This window comes from Lepeophtheirus salmonis, chromosome 13, assembly GCF_016086655.4.
Source record: "Lepeophtheirus salmonis chromosome 13, UVic_Lsal_1.4, whole genome shotgun sequence".
In the NCBI taxonomy this organism is placed as follows: Eukaryota; Metazoa; Arthropoda; class Copepoda; order Siphonostomatoida; family Caligidae; genus Lepeophtheirus; species Lepeophtheirus salmonis.
The window spans coordinates 29,721,205-29,743,334 of NC_052143.2; the positions used below are offsets into that span (position 1 = coordinate 29,721,205).

The 22,130-nt window shown below is 31.4% G+C and overlaps 1 protein-coding gene across 1 annotated transcript; it reads right to left on the minus strand.

Annotated features, from left to right (window-relative positions):
* Positions 1-5,562: 5,562 nt before the first annotated feature.
* Positions 5,563-8,260, minus strand: LOC121127899 (uncharacterized; the record flags this gene model as incomplete). The annotated part of the gene is made up of 4 exons (XM_071892894.1): positions 5,563-5,803; positions 5,875-5,898; positions 5,963-6,157; positions 6,223-8,260. Coding segments are annotated over 4 exons (2,430 nt in total), but the record flags the coding sequence as incomplete, so codon positions are not given.
* Between the last annotated feature and the right edge of the window lie 13,870 nt (positions 8,261-22,130).

Below are 22,130 nucleotides of genomic sequence, written 5' to 3' on the forward strand. Positions count from 1 at the left end.
AGAATAAGGACAAGACTTATTTTTATAGGAACATCTATATTCTTATTAATACAAAAACCTACTCTGGTATATACATAGAATACAAAACTATTCATACTTATAAAAAGATAACAACAGTACTTTACAAATATATATACATACAAGAAAATACAATAAACAAGATAATCAGAGGGAAGGAGACACGAATACATTACATATTATTCCTTAATTACTAAGGTTGTTAATTTATTTTTATTTTTATATTCCGTAAGTTTTATAATTTTCATTCATTTAAGTATTTAATTATTATTATTTTTTTTCTTGATAAAAGGCTCAATGGCGTTGTTCAAATCCTTGATATTTATAATTGAAGTATCATTCTGATTGAGATTTGTTTAACGTTATGGCAATGCACCTGATAACCAGAGCGTTAGTGCGCTCAAGAAATCCTGAGCACGCTCCCACTCCTACTCAGTTACTAATTTTGTGAGCACGCTCCCTCTAGTTTTTTTAAACAATGATCGCACTCCCACTCAATGAAAAATGAATAGCGCTCATTTTTTCGCTCGTATTTGAATTTGTCAACTCTTTATGTAGGTATGCTGCAAAAAAACAAATTCCTTTTTTTCCTTACAAAGCTGTTTTATCTTATAGATAATGGTAAAAAAGACATTTTGATAACAAAGTAATCTTGTAATCTTTAAAATTATTCTTTTATTCTCAAATTTTTCGATGTTATCTCATAAGATGCAGAAAACTGAAAAAGTAATACAAATTTAAATAAATGAGTGACAATTCGAGCGATTTTTTCGCTCTTCTAAAATGGTGAGCGCGCTCCCGCTCGTTATTCAAAACAATGAGCGCGCTCCCGCTCGTTATTCAAAACAATGAGCGCGCTGTTTAAGAATTTTGAGCGGCTCTGATTGGAATGCTGCTCATTAATACTCTGCTGATATTTCCCAAATCCCTTCCATCTCTTATTTTTGAGATCCTGAATAGTCTATCTTCTTGCTTAGAGCTTGATGGAAAAGATAGTACACAATTCTCAAAGTGCAACTAGTAGAGAAACTTTTGGTCCGTATACTTGTTCGAATATTTTGTAAAATTCATACTAATATATTACCTCTATGTCTCATAATCACTGAGCTCGATGGTCCCGAAAATTGAGCTAACTCAATTCATTTTGAGGTTTCCTATATTATATGAATAATATATATCAACTTTATTATGTTTTTTTTATTATTAATAGGGAAACTTCGGAAAAATTATTTGTGCTAATGCTTACAACTTATAATTTAATTATAAATTCAGAAAATAAGAACAAGTTTCTCCCTGCTTGAAATGTTTGAAAGTGTCCTTGATTATTTGTCTAATGATCTATTTTATGCTTATTTCATTACAAAAATGATTGTCTAAGAATTTGCAGATGAATAACTTTTTAAAATCAAAATCGTCATTGCTTCGTTAATCGTTAACAAAACATGTAGATAAGGTAATGACAATATTTTTCATCTCAATATGGTCACCTCCATTACAAATAACAAGACTATTATTGATAATGATAATTAAACGGCGCCTAAAGGCCATGCAGGAGTTGATGACAAACTCCTCTGACAAGTTATCCCGTGCAGCCACTATGGAGGACTTCAGTGAGTCCGCATTTTGGGTGTGAGGTCTTGTTGGTTTACCTTTCTAAAGTTTCCCACGTAGAAAATTCCAGTAGGTTCAAATATGGTGCGGAAGGGACCATATCTCTTTGGACCAGAATGGAGCCATGTTATCTGTTATCTGCACATAACTTTTGGCACTTGGTGTGAGGGGGAGGGGGCGTTCTGAGTGAATTCGTGGTTACTCTACGGGTAGTTGGTCTTCAGCCTTGGTAAGATGGTGTACCTTAGCACCATATAGAAGGTCTCTTTTCCAAATGCCATCATAGATATCTACATACCTGAGGACTTTAAGTCGAAATTTTCAAATTGGAGAATGATCTTGGATGCCACTGAGGTGAAAATCAACAAACCAAGTGATGTTACAAATCAAAGAGCAACATGGAGTTCCTACAAGAACAGTAATACGGTAAAATTTATAGCAAGAATTAGTCTGAGAAGTATAGTCGCTTAAATATCACCTGCATATGGTGGGCCCTGTAGTGATTGCCAAATAGTCGCAATATCAGACATATTTAAAAAAAATGACTGACTTTAGGATATGCAATTATGGTAAGTAGGGGGATTATGGTACAGGACTAATTTTCCAATAAAAATGATAAAGTGACGACTCTAACTCTTATGAGAGGAGTTAATCAACTTTTGGGGTTAACAGTCATTAATGACAAAAAATTGCTATAAAAAGAATATATGTTGAGAGGATCATTGGTCTGGCCAATACCAATAAAATCCTTTGAAGGGAACTTGGCCGCAATACAACTGGAGTATGTATCCAGGAAACCGGACGTTGAATGGAGGAAACAGGTTTTATCCAACGAGTTCTACCATAGACTCATGATCCGTACTGACCTCACAAACGACAAAATTATTGCTCATTCCCCGGTATTGGCTGCAGCTCAACTCATTATTTGGTTAGCTGTACAATTGTTCAATGGGGATTCTATTCTGTATGTAATCTGAGGCAAATTTAAGGAGCCTGTTCTGTTTAGGAATCTTAGCACTCCAAAGAAATTAGACCTAAAGGTACAATCCTCCTGTTGCAATAGTAGTTTTTACTTCCTTTTAAAAAGAGAGGCAAAATATTTTATTATTCCCAGAACCTGGCATCTGAAAATTAGTTTTATAAAACCTATAGATGAAGCTTAATCTATTTGTGATTAAAATTTAAATGTGTTAGGACTTCAAGAAAATTGGAGAAAAATAATTTTATCTTCCTTTATATGTATATATTTTGGATGGCAGAAAATTTACTGCTCAGTTTCAGATCTCTACCAACTGTATCAAATTTTATAAGCCATGCAAAGTTGTGAGAAAAATTTTAATGATATATTGCATGCTTTTGTGGATTACAGGGCTGTCAAAGTTCTGCCAAGATTTGTGGTCATCAACATCAAAGATCTGGAAAATGGACCTTTGAATTTAATCAAAGCTTCTATACTATTTGGATTATCTTAAAGGTAGAAATATTCTCCACAGAAGTCTAAAGCCATTGATTTTGCTTAATTAAACTATAAGGCATTAATTACTGGAAAGTTTACATCCTATGAACCAATATAATCTTACGAACTAGAGTAATTTTTATTACATCTGCTGGTAGATATACCACCCTTTTCTTAAAAATCCCCAGTACTGATGACACATGCTGGATCCTGGTGTCAAAAGAAGTGAAGTTCATCTCCCCTCTTTGATATGAATTTTTAAAATTTCTTATATGAAGCAATAACTTTCAACTATAATGTTTATTTATGTATATTTATATACGTAATTGCTTTGTACATATAAAAGAACAGTGAATAATAACAAAAGAAAAAAAGGAAAATAAAACAAAACATTGTATCTCAAAGTCCATTAATTTTATTTTTATGCTGAAAATTCACCTTGTGGAAAATTAATTATTTTAAACTGTTATAATATTTGGAACTAATATAGCAAAGGTATTTTTGAACAAAATAATTATGGTTATATAAATAAGATAACTAATACTAAATTAGAGAATAGATAATTTAAAAAATATGAGTACAAAAATATTATTAAGCAACGTCTCAAAATTTTTTTTAAAGAATGAAAAGTCTCAAGTGGGATAGTTTATCATAATGAACTTTACTAATAGTGAAGTTAGTATTATAAAGTGTCTGTAAGTAAAATTCTTTGTAATCAAGTTGATCAAACTTATTGAAATAAAATAAGTTTGTAATATAATAATTTCAATAAGACACAGAGTGATATAAAATATTTTTATATTAATCCTCAGATCCTCAGGCACTATTTACATATGGCAACTGAAAATAATATGCAAGGATTAAAAAATAAATAAAAAATAGCACCATAAGAAAAGAATAAGAAGTAAAAAAATTACCTTTTGAATAACCTAAATTTTCTTTTTTTAATACACGTTAATAAGATTCCCAGTAAAAATGAATGAATCTCAATTTTATTATAATTTAATTTCTATGTGTTTATGTGTATTTTACTATTTATATGCACTTATTTACTTATTTGATGAAAACTTTTAGATTATATCTTTTGATGAAATTGTGAACTAATAGATGTGATAAATGGTAATCTCACTCTCAATCTTATCTTAGGTTCAAAAATGGTCTTATCAATTGCTTATCAAATAAGAACTGTTATAATCCTCAACATCCCTTTCCTGATGCATTTAATCTTCCTAAATTATAAAATTTTATGTGTGGTATGGTAATTACTATTTCTTACAAGTTTTCAATAATATTATAATATTCAAACAAGGGATCAAATAAATTTAAATCATCTTTAATTCTTGAGTCGGAAAATTTGTACTTACTTCTATTCTGGATACAAAAATAATAATAATGTATGTAAATTAAACTTATTTATAATCAAAAGTGTTCGTTCAGTTTTTTTTTCTAAAGAGTTATACATTATAGTTATTAAGTATTATTAGTTTATGAAACTTGAGAGTTAACTCATTTATAAGTTTACTTCACAAATTTCAAACGTGTTCTAAAGTCTATACACTCACAATTCTTGAAAATCTCTGTAGTCTAAATTATTATGTTTGGTAGAGCATAGCCACTAGCCATCCTAGTTTTTTACCGTGTGTTTTGAATAGTCAATGTTATCAGGGTAATGAATAACGTTGTAGTGAGAGGTTTTTTGTATTTTTGTTCCTTGGTTACAAGGACATAAATTAAATAGATAAACTTATGAATGTATTATCAATAAATAGATTTTGATACCTTTCATTAGTTGTTCAACTTGTTAAATACCTTATTTCCAAATATTTTCTATGTACCTACCACAATTATTAAATAATTATTACTAATAATTACCTATAGTTATAAATTAAATGAACATTCATATTCACCAGACTCAACTGACTCAACAGTACTTATAAAGGCACTAATATATATCATTACATGATTGTGTGTTGGAGTTGGAGTCAGTGACATTCAAAATACTGTATACGGAGTTGGAGTCGTAGTTGGACATTTTATGTACGGACTCCGCAGGCCTGGATTGAACATTCATATGTGCTCATAATATTCAGAGATTACCCTTGAGGATTTGTTACGGAGTTAAATCTTTGTTAGACTCAGATTAGAAGGATTGCAATTGAGGATTACAAACAGGCTAATTTTGGTCTATGTCTTTGCCTATTTTACTGTTCCTCTCTTCCCTTTTCATAGCTGATTGGAGTTAATCTGATAAAACGTCATGACAGCTAATTTGCTCGCTTAAAAACATTATTCAAATTGTCAGAGTTACCATATTTATTTTCAGTTTCTCTTTTTAATATTCCCAAAATATAGATGATTTTTATGACTACTGATGAAACTAGAAATTAACTCCTTGAAGAAAACAAACAAAATCCCTCTGAGTATAGGGCTCATTGTCAAATAACTCTATACAATGTCGTTAAAAAAAATGCATCAACTTTTGTAAGTATATGTATAAATATATTTCTAAAATCAACTATCATACTATTGTATTATTCACAATCAATTAGCAAGCAGAACTTGAATCACAATTACCCCATCCTACTGCATGGCCAGTGGAATCTTTTGATGTAGCACACCAATCAACACCTCCATTATCAACATTTGTACATGAATTATATGTTGTACCACGATACTCAAATGGAATTAGGCATGTCTGACCACCTAAAGTTCTACAACCTAAAGTATAAAAAGTAAATAATAATTATCAGAAAAAATAAACAATAATTAATTAATAAGTAAATACTTACTGCTAGAGGGAGCAGTGGTGCCTTCTATAAAGGGAAAAAATTGAGTTATAATTTCAAATATATGTTATATATGTAGTCATATACATACGTTGGCAAACAGAGTTACAATATCCATAATTGAGGGCTTCATTTGTTCCTGAGTAAAGACTCGTTGCACACCAAAATTGAGTGTCACCTACAGTAGTACACGATGAGTAACTTACGTCATTATAGCCGAAGGGAAATATACAAGCTTCTCCTTGTAAGGTTGCACAAGTAGAAGGTGTAACTGTTTGGCCACCCACTGTGTATATATTTGAAGGGAAAAAACTTAATAAAGGAAATTAATTAAAAGGAGTTATTACTAACCAGGACATCCGGAACTACATGTACCAAAACTATTTGCATGTCCAGTCGAATAAACAGAAGTTGCACACCATGCAGTACCAGCATTGTCGACCGTGGTGCAAGATGAATAAAGCTGATCATTATAAAGAAAAGGAAGTATACACGGTGTTCCATTTATATCGGTACAAACAAATGTTGTTGTACTTGTTGTTGTTGTCGTGGTGGTAGTTGTTGTTGTAGTTGACGTTGTAGTCGTTGTTGTTGTCGTCGTAGTTGATGTCGTAGTAGTAGTTGTCGTTGTCGTAGTCGTAGAAGTAGTTGACGTTGTCGTAGTAGTAGTTGTAGTTGTCGTAGTAGTCGTTGACGTGGTCGTAGTTGTTGTGGTTGTTGTTGTTGTAGTGGTAGAAGTCGTTGACGTTGTCGTCGTAGTAGTTGTTGTTGTTGTGGTAGAGGTTGAAGTTGTTGTTGTCGTAGTTGTCGATGTCGTTGTTGTTGTCGTAGTACTCGTTGTCGTCGTAGTTGTTGACGTGGTCGTAGTTGTCGTGGTAGTAGTGGTTGTGGTTGTCGTAGTCGTCGTAGTTGATGTCGTTGTAGTAGTTGTTGTCGTAGTGGTCGTAGTTGATGTCGTTGTCGTCGTCGTAGTAGTTGTCGTGGTTGTTGTTGTAGTGGTTGTCGTAGTAGTTGTCGTGGTCGTAGTGGTTGTTGTTGTAGAAGTTGTCGTGGTTGTTGTTGTAGTAGTTGTCGTGGTTGTTGTTGTAGTGGTTGTCGTAGTAGTAGTAGTTGTCGTGGTCGTAGTGGTTGTTGTTGTAGTAGTTGTCGTGGTTGTTGTTGTAGTAGTTGTCGTGGTTGTTGTTGTAGTAGTTGTCGTAGTAGTTGTTGTCGTGGTTGTTGTTGTAGTGTTGTCGTGGTTGTTGTTGTGTAGTAGTTGTCGTTGTAGTAGTAGTGGTCGTGGTTGTTGTCGTCGTGGTTGTGGTGGTTGTCGTAGTAGTAGTTGTTGTGGTCGTAGTGGTCGTGGTTGTTGTCGTAGTAGTAGTTGTCGTAGTAGTAGTAGTTTTCGTGGTCGTGGTTGTTGTTGTAGTAGTTGTTGTAGTAGTAGTTGTCGTGGTTGTTGTTGTTGTGGTTGTCGTAGTAGTCGTTGAAGTTGTCGTCGTAGTTGTAGTTGTTGTTGTCGTGGTTGTCGTTGTCGTGGTTGTCGTTGTGTTGTGTTGTTGTTGTCGTAGTTGTTGTTGTAGTAGTAGTTGTCGTAGTAGTAGTAGTTGTCGTGGTCGTGGTTGTTGTTGTAGTAGTAGTTGTCGTTGTTGTTGTTGTTGTGGTTGTCGTAGTAGTCGTTGAAGTTGTCGTCGTAGTTGTAGTTGTTGTTGTCGTGGTTGTCGTTGTAGTTGTGGTCGTGGTCGTGGTCGTGGTTGTTGTCGTAGTAGTAGTTGTCGTTGTAGTGGTTGTCGTAGTAGTAGTAGTTGTTGACGTGGTCGTAGTAGTTGTGGTTGTCGTCGTTGTTGTAGTTGTCGTAGTCGTCGAAGTTGATGTAGTAGTAGTTGTTGTGGTCGTAGTCGTAGTTGTGGTTGTCGTAGTCGTCGTAGTTGATGTCGTTGTAGTAGTTGTTGTCGTAGTTGATGTCGTTGTCGTCGTAGTAGTAGTTGTTGTCGTAGTAGTAGTTGTTGTCGTTGTAGTAGTTGTCGTCGTAGTAGTAGTTGTTGTCGTAGTAGTAGTTGTTGTCGTTGTAGTAGTTGTTGTCGTAGTGGTCGTAGTTGATGTCGTTGTCGTCGTAGTAGTAGTTGTTGTCGTAGTAGTAGTTGTTGTCGTTGTAGTAGTTGTTGTCGTTGTAGTAGTTGTTGTCGTAGTGGTAGTTGATGTCGTTGTCGTCGTGTAGTAGTTGTTGTCGTAGTAGTAGTTGTTGTCGTTGTAGTAGTTGTCGTCGTAGTAGTAGTTGTTGTGGTAGTAGTAGTTGTTGTTGTTGTCGTAGAAGTCGTAGTTGTGGTTGTCGATGTAGTTGATGTTGTCGTCGTCGTAGTTGTCGATGTCGTAGTCGTAGTAGTCGTTGACGTTGTAGTTGTCGAAGTTGTTACTTCTGGAAATTATTATTACACTTAATGTATTTAAATATAATTTTATCAATTTGGCTTATTCTACTTCTGCTGTAATTTATTTACTAACTCTTTTTCTTTTTAATACTTTTTCTGTGATTTGTCTGATTTGATATAGGATTAAAACTATTAAAAAATTATAAAATAGAATGGCTTAAAGTGTTGAAATATATATTTTCTCTTAAAAGGATAATCACTTATATAAAAAGCTATTTCAATTTATTTTTTTCATTCAATTCCTTCCTTCATTTAGTAACTATGCATTTACTAATGATATGGTGGTGGTTGTGGGGGGTCAATTGATGTAAATTAGCTAATAAAATTCAATCATACGGAATCATAATTTAATAAAAACCAGTTCTAGTGTTATATTATCGAATATAAAGTTAAAGTACAAGAGTAAACATCATATTACTAAATGTAACAACTATACAGTTTTACAAAGCTATAGTGTTGTCTAATGATGGTTTTTCGAAACTTGATACAATTTTTTTAAACTCCAAGCCTAAATGAAGGTTATTTTTTACTAGGTGATTGTCAGTGATATAGGAAATCTGTGTAGTACGGGACTTATTTAGTACTCAAATCCATAAATGGGATAAATTATTTTTTAAAGTCCACTTTTTACAATTTTTCCATTGTATTTATTGTATGGGTATTACAATAATAACATTTTATTCAAAGGGGTGCTCGTAGGATTATATATACATTTTTTTTCTTATTTTTTTGGGGGAGAGTTTGGTTTTTGGAATGTTTTTGAAAGAAAAATCTATAAACTACAATTTATTGGAAAAAAATTGAAAAATGAAACTTTTTGGGAAAAAAAATTCAACAATCCATAGCTAATCTATAAGAATTAATTTTTTTTTTGAAGAAATTTCAAAAATTCAGAGCTGTTCACACAAAATGAATTTTTTTGGAAATAATTTCTAAAATTAAATTTCAAACATAAAATTTTTTGAAACAAATTTAAAAAATCCATAGCTATTCACAAAAAGTTTAAAAAATTCATAGTTTTTTTCCAACAAATTCGAAAATCCAGGGCTGTTCAGAAAAAACTGAAATTTTTTGGAAAACAATTTCTAAAATAAAATTCCAAATATAAATTTTTTAGGAAAAACTTAACAAAAATCCATAACTACTCAAAGACAAGGATTTTTTTTAAGTATTTCACAAAATTTAAGTAAATTTCGAATATTAAATTTTCAAGTAAGAATATAAAATTCATGAATTATTATGATTAATTATTATTATTTATTTTTTTTTTTTGGGGGGGACTACAGCATATCAACCCTCCCCCTGTGGACGCCCCTTATTCATCATAAATTATTTAAAATAATTGTAAAATTTAATCTTTATTGGTTATTTACTCAATTTTTAAGTTGCTCATTTTAATACTGTAACATTTAATTGAAATATACTTATTCAAAACAAAATTAAGCAGCATTTTTAATTGGAAGTTATATAATAAGTATAACCCAAAGTTTCAAGGCTAGGTATCATAATCAAATACTTACAGGACACACTCCCTCCAAAATTATACATTTTTATTATATGAATATATAATATAACTATGAACGAAATCATCAACAACCACTAAATATAGGTAGTGTTTTTTATAATCTATTACTATAATATTAAAAAAACGCTATATGAGAGGAATATACTAAGCTATACGGGAAGTCAGAACCCCGTATTATACAAAATCTGCAGTGTTTGAAAGTGTGTTTTGAGAGGAGTTCCTGTATATTAAATATATATATATATTTTTTTTTTTTTTTTTTGGGGGCTTTAGACCCCTAGGTTGATCCCCTTCCTCCCCTCCCCCAAAAAAATAACTTTTACCCCAGGACAGGAAAGATATACTCAAGTACGAGTATTTATTCCCTAAGTCACTAAGTTGTACTCCAAATTTTCTTCAATGTCCTGGGATAGAAGACATTTTTGTATGCAACATCATTTTCTTCTACCAGTTAAAACCCACATTTATTATAGTTATTTAAGCATAATAAAATAAAAATGACTTTTTACATTTTTAACTGCATTAGGTTTGTACTTTGAAGCCTTGCTTTTAAAAATCACGTGTTTAGTGTATTACTTCGATTCTGAGACAAGGTAAACTGAAAAAATCTATAAAAATCCATCTGTTTGACGGCAAAGATTTGTAATTTAAGATAATTTTTTTTAGTTATCTTCTTTTTATATTTACACATTTTGTATGAACCTTATACAATACTAATATGACTTCTACATGACATGGAAGAATATTTTGGGAAACTATCAAATGTTTGTTTTGGATATTTCGTTTATGTGGGAAGATCAAGAAATTTTTAGAACTTTTTTTTGTTTTTGACTCAATCACTCCAAGCTGGTTTGACTTATACTTGTCAAATTTTAACATAATATACCTATATATGTATACTATTATTTGAACAGGCATTTAATGGATATATTGTTTAATAGTTACAGTATAGATTTTATTTGAGTAAGACACTTTATATGTACTATATTACAACTAAATATCAATAAATGACTAAACTTTTCATTTTTTTGAATAATTAAATTATAATAATTTACAATATATTAAATTATCATAAGATTGATATTATTATTTATCAAAAATTAAATTTATAAAACAGGTAAATTTTTTTTTCGAAAAATTAGATAATAAACAATGCAAATAAAGTCGTCTCAAATGTTCAATATTTTCTCTTTGAAAGGATCTTTATAATATGTGAAATACGTAGTGTCCTTATACGTTAAGTCTTTCAATGAGCTTTAAATTTTGATAAAATTATATCAACTGATATCACAAATGTTCATTTCCAACAATAAGTTATGTCCAAATTCAGTTCTGTTACATTTGTATATTAGTTTAATTGTATAACCTTTCTTTTTGTTTCAATGTTAGCTATCTAATAGGGACAGGGAATTCTTAATCTATTCACAATCAGCTAATTTTTTTTACATAGCAATGCATTTTAGTGTCACAAGTATTTATTTTCCAGAAAACTACTGTCTTTTAGATAAATAGCATTTTACAATGGTATTTTGTGGAGGTAAATTTTTTAATAACATATACATACTGGGTAACTTTTAAATTGGGTATATATATTTTAAAATTATTGATAAAATTTAAAAATATATTTGTATTTTTTTAGAAATGAACTCTTCATTTGAGCTTGTAGGAATAATGAAACATTAAAAAGAATACTTACCACCAAAAGTTGAAGCGGCAAAAAATACCAGGATCAATGCTAACAATTTTATTGGAATCATATTGTTAGTAGTTTCAATATAACAAACAATCAAATCAATGGATAAACTGAACGATACTGGACTGGACAATTATACTAACGTATATATGTACAATTAAAAATTAACTACAAGTGTTTAACAGTAAAAAAAAATATTGATTTATTTTTATTTAACTTATATTCAAGGTGGAATTAATTAAGGCCATTAAGTCTGTTATTTACTATTTACTTGTTATTGTGTATTGCTGGGTCAAATAAATTTTTAATATAATAATTTCTTATACTTTGATGGTGTCTGATATGCTTAACACTAAAAAACACTAAGGATATGTCCTAAAACTGGGCTGAACCCAATAAATAAGGACCGATATAACACTAAGTTTAACTATATGAGTCAAAATAGACTCAAATGATGATTTTTTTAAGGATAAAATATAGGTGTATGCTAATCAGGAACAATTTGGGAATTTGAAGAAAAAAGGAACCTAAAAACAAAATGGTCACCTCCACAATTTGAAGAATGTTTTAGAAAAGAACAGCTTAGCTATCATATTTTGTTAGATCAGTTACAAGCAGCTTAGACGAAGAGAAGAAAGATATACACAAAATTAGTCAGAGGCATTAGCAGGCTGGAGGGATTTTTGAAAAATTTCTTTAAAAAAAAAAGGATATTAGGATATTCTGGCAAATTATGGAACAAAGCAAAAAATGTAATATTTGTAATTTAATTTTCGAATTTTAATTCCAAAAAAATGTAATATTTGAAACTTTTTAGAAAAAACATTAATTTCTTATGCATAATTATGGATTTTAGATTTTTTTTTTGGAAAGAAATTTTTAATTTTTATACCCCCCCCCAAACCAAAATAAAAATGTATATATATAAATATATTTGTAATAATGTTAGGTTTCGGTCTGAAAATCCTAGACCAGTCTGAGACTGCTATATTTTTTTGTTGGACTGAATTATTCTGTTCGAACAAAAAAACTCGGTCTGGACCGGTCTCATATAAGAATTCAGCCTAGACCGGTCCAAGCGAAAAATTCAGTCTAATTCGATCACAAAAAAAAATCGGTCTAGACCGAATTTACTGATTAATTGTTTTTAACCTGACATCATATGTTTTTTCAATTACAATGATATCATACGAAGTTTAAACAGATATAGCTAGGGTTAATTTTGATTCCACAGTCTCTTATATGTTTACACTATTTTTTTAGAACTTAGTGAGTACTTTTAAGATTTTTTTGAAAAAAATGAGTTACATTTCATCCAAAAAAAAAATGGTCTCACATAATATATGAGACCGAATCAAAATCGGTGTACGGTCTGAGTCCACAGGTCGCAACCAAAAAATTGGTCCAAATGGGTCTACAAAAAATCACATAAGACCGAACCGAAAAAAAAATTCGGTGCTGGACCGAATCTCAACACTAATATGTATTTAATTCTGCAGAAACCTCTGCCATAGACAAGAATTACTTCTATATCGATCTTTAATTCTACTCTGAATCAACGATAACTTTTCAACAAATCCTCAAGGTACTCCCCGTTTTTTTTGAGGGCACACAAATGTACAATATAGTTTTGTAAATAATTGTTGGCAATTGAAAAGGAAGTTTACTCCTCAGAACTTATTTTAAATATGTATGAAAATGGGAAAAGAAAATGTACTCTTCTGTTTGTCAATTCTAACAAATGGGCTAAAAAATGCACCTGATTACCATCTCTAATTATTTTATTCAAAAAACTTATTAGTATGCCTCATTCTTTAAATAGCAAACTACAGGCTGTTGCATCACCTTGTGGATATTATATTTTGTTTACTTTGCTCATGATATATTAAAGGGATATGTGTATTTTTTTAAAGTTTAAATCATACTCTTTTAGCTTTACATTTTTCAATCTCTTGCTCATTAATCTTGAGCTCCACTCACTATTGCTTCAGGTACCATAAATTTGAAGATCTTTTTCATATATCTATGTAATAGGTGTGTTATAATGAAGTCCATTATTTTTATAGTAAATGGCTTTATTAATGTGTATCTTCCGTTGTATAAGTGAGATACTCGTTTTACATTGTATGCTGTTAGAAAGATGAGAGTGTGACCATACACACTTCTGATACATTTTTGGATTTTTTAACTTTTAATTTCCGATTTTAAAATCTTTTTTTTTATATTTATAAATTTGTAAATAATAGTGTGGGATACAAGTCTTAAACGAACTTTAAAAGAAAAACTCAACTATAACAAGTCGACTATAACTTGAAATATTTTAAGAAAAACTACACTAATCTCGAATGACTAAAACTCTACATATTTGAGTAATGATTTAACTAATCTGCAGTAGTTGTTTCTACATTTTCCTTATACACTTTGTTATTATATTTTTGGCGGGATATTTATTCTTTTGTTTAATTTCAGGGAAGTTTTTTCTTTTTCGAACGAGTTCTGCTAAGTTTATTTCTTCATTCAATATACAAAAATAGTTAAATCAATTTATACAACGATGAACACTTATTGAATAGGTGTGAGGGAGAAAAGGGAGAGTAAAAGATGGAAAACATTTTTACGTTTTTAAAAAATGTTAGGAAAAGAGTGTGTAGAAATTTACAAACTCATATCAACAGCAAATCTTTATTTTGCAATTATTTTTAAGAAAAATAAATGTAAAAAAAGTGGGTAGTAACCAATGCTTAATTTATCTGAAAAGATAAACAATAACATATTTATTCATAGCCCTTCTGAGCCCATAAATTACGGTAAGTATGAGATGTAGCAAGACAGCTGCTCAAACGGTTTAATTGTGGAAAACTGGACACACAATTATATATTTTTACAGATTGTATAGAAAAAGTTGATTTTAAAAGACTTGGGACAAAGATTTGAGGGAGTTTGAATTCCCGAGAAAAGTCGTGGACTTTTAATTTCAGCACTGTCGAACGAGGCAAAAGGACGACTATCAGTATAAATATTTGAGCCAAATTAAATGATTCATTATAGTTTCTCGAATGGATGGCTTTTCCAACTTTATTGTGAATCAGCGATATTGCTGGTGGCGTCAGCGACGTTCTCTACAGTCAAGTCATTATCAACCTCAACAGGTTGCATAAGCAAAGTGTGTATTTACGTACTAAATACATCATGGGTTAAAATTGAGTTTGTCAAAAGCCGATACTGTTGTGGAAATGAAGAGTTACCTCACTAAAAAGTGGGGAATTGGAGAAAAACCCCTGTTCTAAAAGAAGAATCCTTGACTATCTTTGGTGTAACTTGACTTAAAAATGCATAATAAAGTTAATATATATATACATTTCAATAGACTTATTATGTTTTTCCTGCACTAATGCAATTATAAATGTGAAGAGACAGCATCAAAAGATTCTGGAACTAGAAGGGAAAAACAGAAAACACCTAATTTTTTCTTTAATATCAATTTTTACTTATCTACAGATTTAAAATATAAATAATTGTCTCTTTTTTGTCTGTGAGGAAAATAAAGGTACATTGACTTGCAAATCTTAATGTTTAATTTCATGCATGAGGGCCTATTGTATGTACTCCATAATGACAGTAATTTAAAAAAAAAAACGATACTCCTATTATTCCGCTTCGATTACAGAGTTTTTACATATATTTTCTTATTTATTATTCAATATGAGAGGCCGTGATAGAGACTGAGGGTAATTATATGAAGTCAGCCTCAACACACATTATCCAGATTGTGTAACCTAATTTGAGCTCCTTTTCATGACAACTTCGATTGAAAATAATACAATTCATAAGTAAATCAATGAGTGTAATATTTTAATTTGAATCATATTCATTCTATTGCAGTAACATATGATTACTATTTCAGAAATTTTGTTTGAATTTTAACTACTCATACTATATAAGTATGCAAAAAAATGTAATTAAATCTCCATGGAGTAATATTCATTTAAGACTAGAATTACAAAATGTGATATGTCAAATTAGTAAATTCCTTATTTTTCTTTGCATTAGCAGTTATTCCTGCCGTAGGCTCAAGGACACATCCCTGAATGCCATTTTAATGAATGAACATTTAGCCTCTAAAGGACACCTTAGCGAAAATAAATTGTTGATGATTCATGCTGCAATACCAGGTAATTAATTACTAAACTTCTCGAATGAGAAACCCATCTTGAAAATTATAGAGTCAGAGACGCCGTTGGGATAGAGGAGTGTACATCAGGACTTTATTTCTAAATTGATTGATTTATTGACTCCTTTCTTTCCTTTAAATATTTTTCATTTAAAAGGCTGGGGAAAAACTAGTTTCGTATTTTTAGTTCATTTCAATGCGTTATAAGAAGTGTTACAATCATCTGATTTAAGCCAAGTATGCCCCTCCGTTTTTGGTATCTTATTGCTAACGAGAATCCAACTTCATAATACCCTTTTCATAGAATACCTCGTCCCTATTGGCAAAAAGCCCAGACAACCAATTTTCACAGGCTTCCATTGAGGCCAAATTTGCACCTCCAAGTGCATTGGCCATAGATAAGAACAGATACCTTTCTGCCAGTTCCGGACTGTAGGATCGATTCATAAGAACTTCCCATCTGAGTTCCCAATGCGGTATAAAAAATATGTGCTCCCTGGTGTGGTCTATATGATTTTTACAATGAAAAAAGAGTTTGCCTTAACTTTTATGTTGCGAACGAAATTTCGTGTGCGGAACCGTTGAAAATGTTATAAAAGCTTATGGTCAATCAGTTTTATCAAAAACCCGTACATATGAGTAGTACAAAGGTTCAACGAGGGCCATGAGATCGTCAAAGACATGCAGCGTTCTGGACGACCTTCGTCCTCTACCACCGAGCTGAACATCGGCGCTGTAAATGAAATTGTGTTGAAAAATCGTCATAATAGCTGAAGGGAGTTATCACATTGCCTAAACATCTCTCACGAGTCAGTTTGTATAATTCTGACTCAAAATTTGGGCATGAAAGGTGTCGATGCACGGGTTGTTCCTAAAGAGTTGAATTTTCTTCAGAAACAGTTACGTGAGCAAGTCTCTTTAGACATGCTTGATCGTGAAAATTCCGACGCAACGTTCATGGAACTAATGATGAGACATGGGTCTACAAGTATGACATGTAAATAAGCCATCAATCATCAGAAAGGAAGGAGCAAAATGAGCAAAACCGAAAAAAACATACCAAAGTCACTTAAAAGTCAAGGATGTGCTCATTGTTTTTTTTTATATCTGAGGTCTGGTGCATGATGAGTTCGTTCTAAAGGGAGAAACGGTCAATCAGAAGTACTATTGGGGCGTACTAAGGCATTTGCGTGAAAAATTTGTTTAAAAAGTACATAATTATGAAAAAACAACTCGTGGATTTTACAAAACGATAACGCCCCATCGCTGAGAGCCGAGACTGTGAGCGAATTCAAAGCCAAAAACGCAGTAAATATCATGGATAAACCACCATATTCATCTGATTTAGCTAGGTGTGACTTTTTTTAGTTCCCCTAACTTAAAATTGCCACTCCCTGGAACCCATTTTTAGTATATTGAATCCATAAAACAAAATTCGGGGAAGGTGCTAATTGCATCCAATTGAGATTACTTTGAAGGCTACAAAGTAAATTTGCATGCTTAAATGTGAAATTTGTGTTTTATTTACAATTCCCTGTACTTTTTTGACAGAATTTATATCCATACCGAGTGGTCCATTGAAATCTGAACACTTACAAATTCAATAATTATTGAAAACTCTTATGAATGAGTTTTAAATAAGTCTTTTGAGGTTTTTTGATCTCTTTTTTAAACATTTGCCCCCCTAAAAACCCTGATGCCAACCCCTCGACTACACTTTTTGAGTGCATGCCAAAGACCTACAGTGTTCGTCATCCAAACAATTATGCCCTCAAAGCCACTGTCAGCCAGAATTTGGATCCTATGACAGATTACTACATCTGGACCAGGTACCAGGCCTTCCACTTTCGCCCGAAATCCATCATTACCACTAAGGGTGGCTACATTAATGGTTAAAAAAAGCTCAGATACACATCTATTTATAATATTAATTTTGTTGAAATTCTATTGTGAATTTATAAATAATATCTGCTAAAGTTTTCAGATTTTAATGGACCACTCGGTATAAATCCCTCAAGTTGTCTCCATCAACATGCCTATTCTAATAATTTTTTATCTTCAAACTCTAATATGTCACTAAATACATAACTGATTAATTCTATTAATCTCTTCGAAAGAAAATGTTCACTAACTGATCACACAGTAAGCTCATGAACAATTATTATAATGGCCATTTATAAGCATTAAATGAAACATTACTCAAAGATACTTTCAAAGTTCAGTTTTTTAATCTTTTTTTTAGGAAGTTTTATTAAGAGAGTCTATTTGCTTGAACTTTACTGTTGTATCTCGTTTTGAATAATTATATAGTTAGTATAATAAGAAAAAAAATACTTAAAAATATTTTAAATCCACCAAAAAATATGGATTGACTGAATGTATTCAATTCAAAATGAAAAAAGTGCAGGGCCGACTATAAAATTAATTAGTCAATGGTCAATCAGGTTGTAATATAAGCTCTACTAAAGATAAAATCCTAGATGATTCGTATAATTATATAAAAGTACGTAATTAAGTAGTATGTGTTTAGTAGGAAAGACAGCGAAGTTTATTAATTGTTTTTGTTCTTAATATTACTTTAATATATTCTGAAATAAAATAAATAAACCATCGATAAATAATAAAACTGTCCGTATTTTTGGTGTTTAAAAACACGTAATACACAACAAAAGGGGTAAGAAAACCCGTTGTCCTCTAGAATGATGTTCTTTCTCATAAACAGTTATCCAATGGAAGTGAATCCTGTTCGATATTTTAGTTCTGTTGTACTAGCAAAGGGTTACCTGCAGTTGCTTGGGCCAAGGAGGGACCATGAAATTACATTGACAATGGTCAAAATAATTGAAAAATTACCCTGAAAATACTTTTCATATACTAGAAATACTAATAATTGTAATATGAATATTTCGTTATTGTCGAGAAAGATCCTGATAATTCTTATTATAATTCTTTTACTATGATAATAACGATGGAGAAGGAAATTGACTATACTTTAATCGCACTATATCATTTCGGTTATGTAAGGTAATTCACAAAGTCTCATCACAACCCCCTCCCCCCAAAAAAAAAATACTCATTGCCGAATCGAAATTTCGCGAAGAAAATCGAAAAAAGCACTAATTTTGCAAAAAATTAATAAATTGAATTTATTGGCATTGTTAAAAGAAACACAGACATGAAAATATATTTTTTTTGTACATGCAAAAACAAAAAAAGTTATGGAAAATATAGCTATCAAAAAAATAACCTCCGATAATTGGTTCATTTTTCCAAATATTGAAAAAAATAATTAATAAAATATTCTGGAAATTGAACATACTTTATTATATTATTAGACTCCAAAATTTCATACACAAAATGCATCATTTTGTGGCACATCTTCTTAAATTTTTAGAATTAATTTAAATTTAATTTCTTAATGTCCCTCACAACGCCGGAAGAACCTTCTCTACTGTATATTATAATTGGTTTTTTTCTCTGTACAAGATCCTTCGGGTAATAATTTCTGAGCCTTTTTAGCGGACGCGTTTAGTGGCTTTTGTCAACCTATCACTATTCTTTCATTCTTAAGGAAGGAACAATTGAGTATAAAGGGTAACCACGAGTGTGTGTGTGCTGATGATTTGTTAGGAAATTATAAGTAGTGCTGAAAATTTTGAGTATTTTGGGCTAGTTAAATAAAGAAAGTCAAAACTGACATGGCTAAGCTCGAAATTTGAAGAATCTTTTGGAAGAGAGTAGTTTAGCTGATCTAATGATGTTTCCTTAGATCAGCTACAACCAAGGAGAAGGAGGTGAAAATAAGCAAGTGCATTGGCATGAATTACTTTGTTGTTGATCCTCAATTCTAGTCTGAGTTCAACATAGAATTACAATTATAATCCAACAACAAATCCTCGAGGTTACTCTCCGTCTTCTATGGGACACAAGGATGTTCAATCAGGTCTTGAATATAATTGAGTAATGTAGTAAACCAAAATCACAAACAATGAGTTCAATCATAATGACAACAGGTAATTATACTAAACTGAGTGGTCCAATAAATCTTGACACTTTAAATTTGAAAACTCAATAAGATTTAGTTTATTAGTTAACAATATAATTTCATCTCAATTAATAATCTAAATAGACGTGTGTCTGAGCTCTATTAATCATTAATGTAGCCGCCCTAAACGGAAATTATGACAAATTATCACATGCTGTGGAAGGTCTGGCACCCGCTGCAGTTGTATCCTTTATCATAACGTCTCAGTACTGGCTGACAGCCACTTTCAAGGCCTGATTGTTTGGATGACGGACACTGTAGGCCTTCCCCTCGACATGCACCCAAAAGGTGAAGTGGAAAGGGCTATAGGAGGTCCAAAATGATCAAAAAGGAGTTCAAAATAACGCAAACGACTCATTCAATGAGTTTTGCAACGGAGGACAAAAGAGGCCTTTACACCCTCACAAGGCTCTTTCCAATAACTTTTTTGATAGGTCTCTGGATAGTCTGGTCTGAATCTCCAAGATCTTTTGCATGGGCCGTCGTGGACTTGAGGTGATTGGCCAGGGCTGCTTTCTTTCCCTTCTCAGGTTCCACTACTTTGTCTTTTAGACAGCACCCTTCTTCCTCTCTAGTGTTTTGGACTTATTGACGGTGTAGAAGGAGGCCCTGGAGACGACCAATTGCTTCGAGTAAGGGGATGGAAATTCGTCCATCACGTTCAAGTGTCCTTTGCTCGTTTTTTTACATAAGCTAGAGAGCTCAAATTTGTCTTGTTATGTAACTAATTGTTTATGATTCAATATATTAAAATATGAAATAATGTCAATCACTCAACCTTAATTTATTATTGAATTAGTTAGTGTTCAGATGTCAATGGACCACCTGGTAATTAATTGTTCAGATCACCAAGCCAACCAGCTAAAAAAACAAAAGATTTAGATCATTAGAAATAAGTGTAGGTCCCTGATGGAATAAAAGTAGAATTGAGTATCGAAAGTGGAGCAGTTCATGCCTTCGCACTGGCTTGATAGAGAGTATGATTTGTGGGTATTTCATCTAACTTAATGAAACATTATGACAGCTAACCTGCTTTCCTCTCTAACATTTTAGAATTAGCAGGGTTACATTGGAAATTTTGCCTTTCATTTTTTTTTTACAGAAAATACTTACGATTTACAATTCCAAGGATTCTTGTCCTTCACCTTAGTTCAAGAGCAGTCAAAATAGTTTATTAACAAAGCAATAAAATCGAACTGGATTTTTTCTTAAGTTTCACTTAAATACATAAATAAACGTACAGATTACTTAATATCGATATACTATTAATTAAGTAATTAATGTCTCACCTTCAGTAAAAATGATTTTGTGTCTCTTTTCTAATTGATTAAAAGTGTCAAAAATAGTGTATCTGATTTAATTTCCAATGTGAGTATATGTTTTTCTGTCACTTTTTAAAGAATGTACCATCAAGGATGTCTCGTTTTCCCCTGTATATATGTTTAGATGATATGCACTTGAATCTGTATGTTTCATTTTAGGAATTTGTAACTTATACTATGGATTACTTAAGATGTTAAGCAATTGATGAATGACATCATCTTTTGCTTATTTAAATACAAGAAATCGTTATCATCGCCAAAACTCAAAATGAAGATACGGGACCTTTGATATTTGGTTGATATTACATTAATTGAAAATCGATTTTGATAATTTACTTTACTTTATTAGTAGATTTAAACAGGTTCATCAAGAAACTTTCTTCTCCGATACTAGATAAATATAAGCATGTCTATTAATTAATCTGGATTTCTTTTGGTCAAACATTTTAAAATATTAGTTTGCATTATTAAAAGTAGTGACTAATTCGGTTAAAAACAATAGAAGAAATCTTTCAAAAATCAACAGTTTTAAGTATGGAAGCGAAAAGACAAAGAGTGGCTGATTTACACCACGACAAAGTGAATGTCGAGGAAATCATGGAGGTCGTAGAGTGTTCCCAGAATCCCGTGGCAACAGTAGACCGCGGACAATCGGGATCATGGGGAACGTGAACACTGTAATCATAAGTTTCTACAGCGAACATTTTCTTAGTTTTTTTCTATGGTTTATGTATTAAAGAAAAAATGCACATCTGTATCTTTGTGCATTGTTGTTTAATTGTAAAAAATAATACAGCAAAAATATGGTATAATGTTATTTATTTATTTTTCAATACAGGAAACAGTAGCACGGATAGATTGTTTAACCTGTATATATATACAATAATAATAATAAACCTATTTTTATATATAATTATATTAGAGTACGGATAATTTCTTCTATATTGTAGTAGATATAAAAAAAAGAGGCTTAAGTAACTACATGATTTAACAATAGAAAGAAAATGCCTTTGACGTACTTCTGACCTTTTTGGTTAGACTTTTTACAATAATAAAACTGTTAAGTTACACCATTTGGTAGTTTCTACAGCCAAC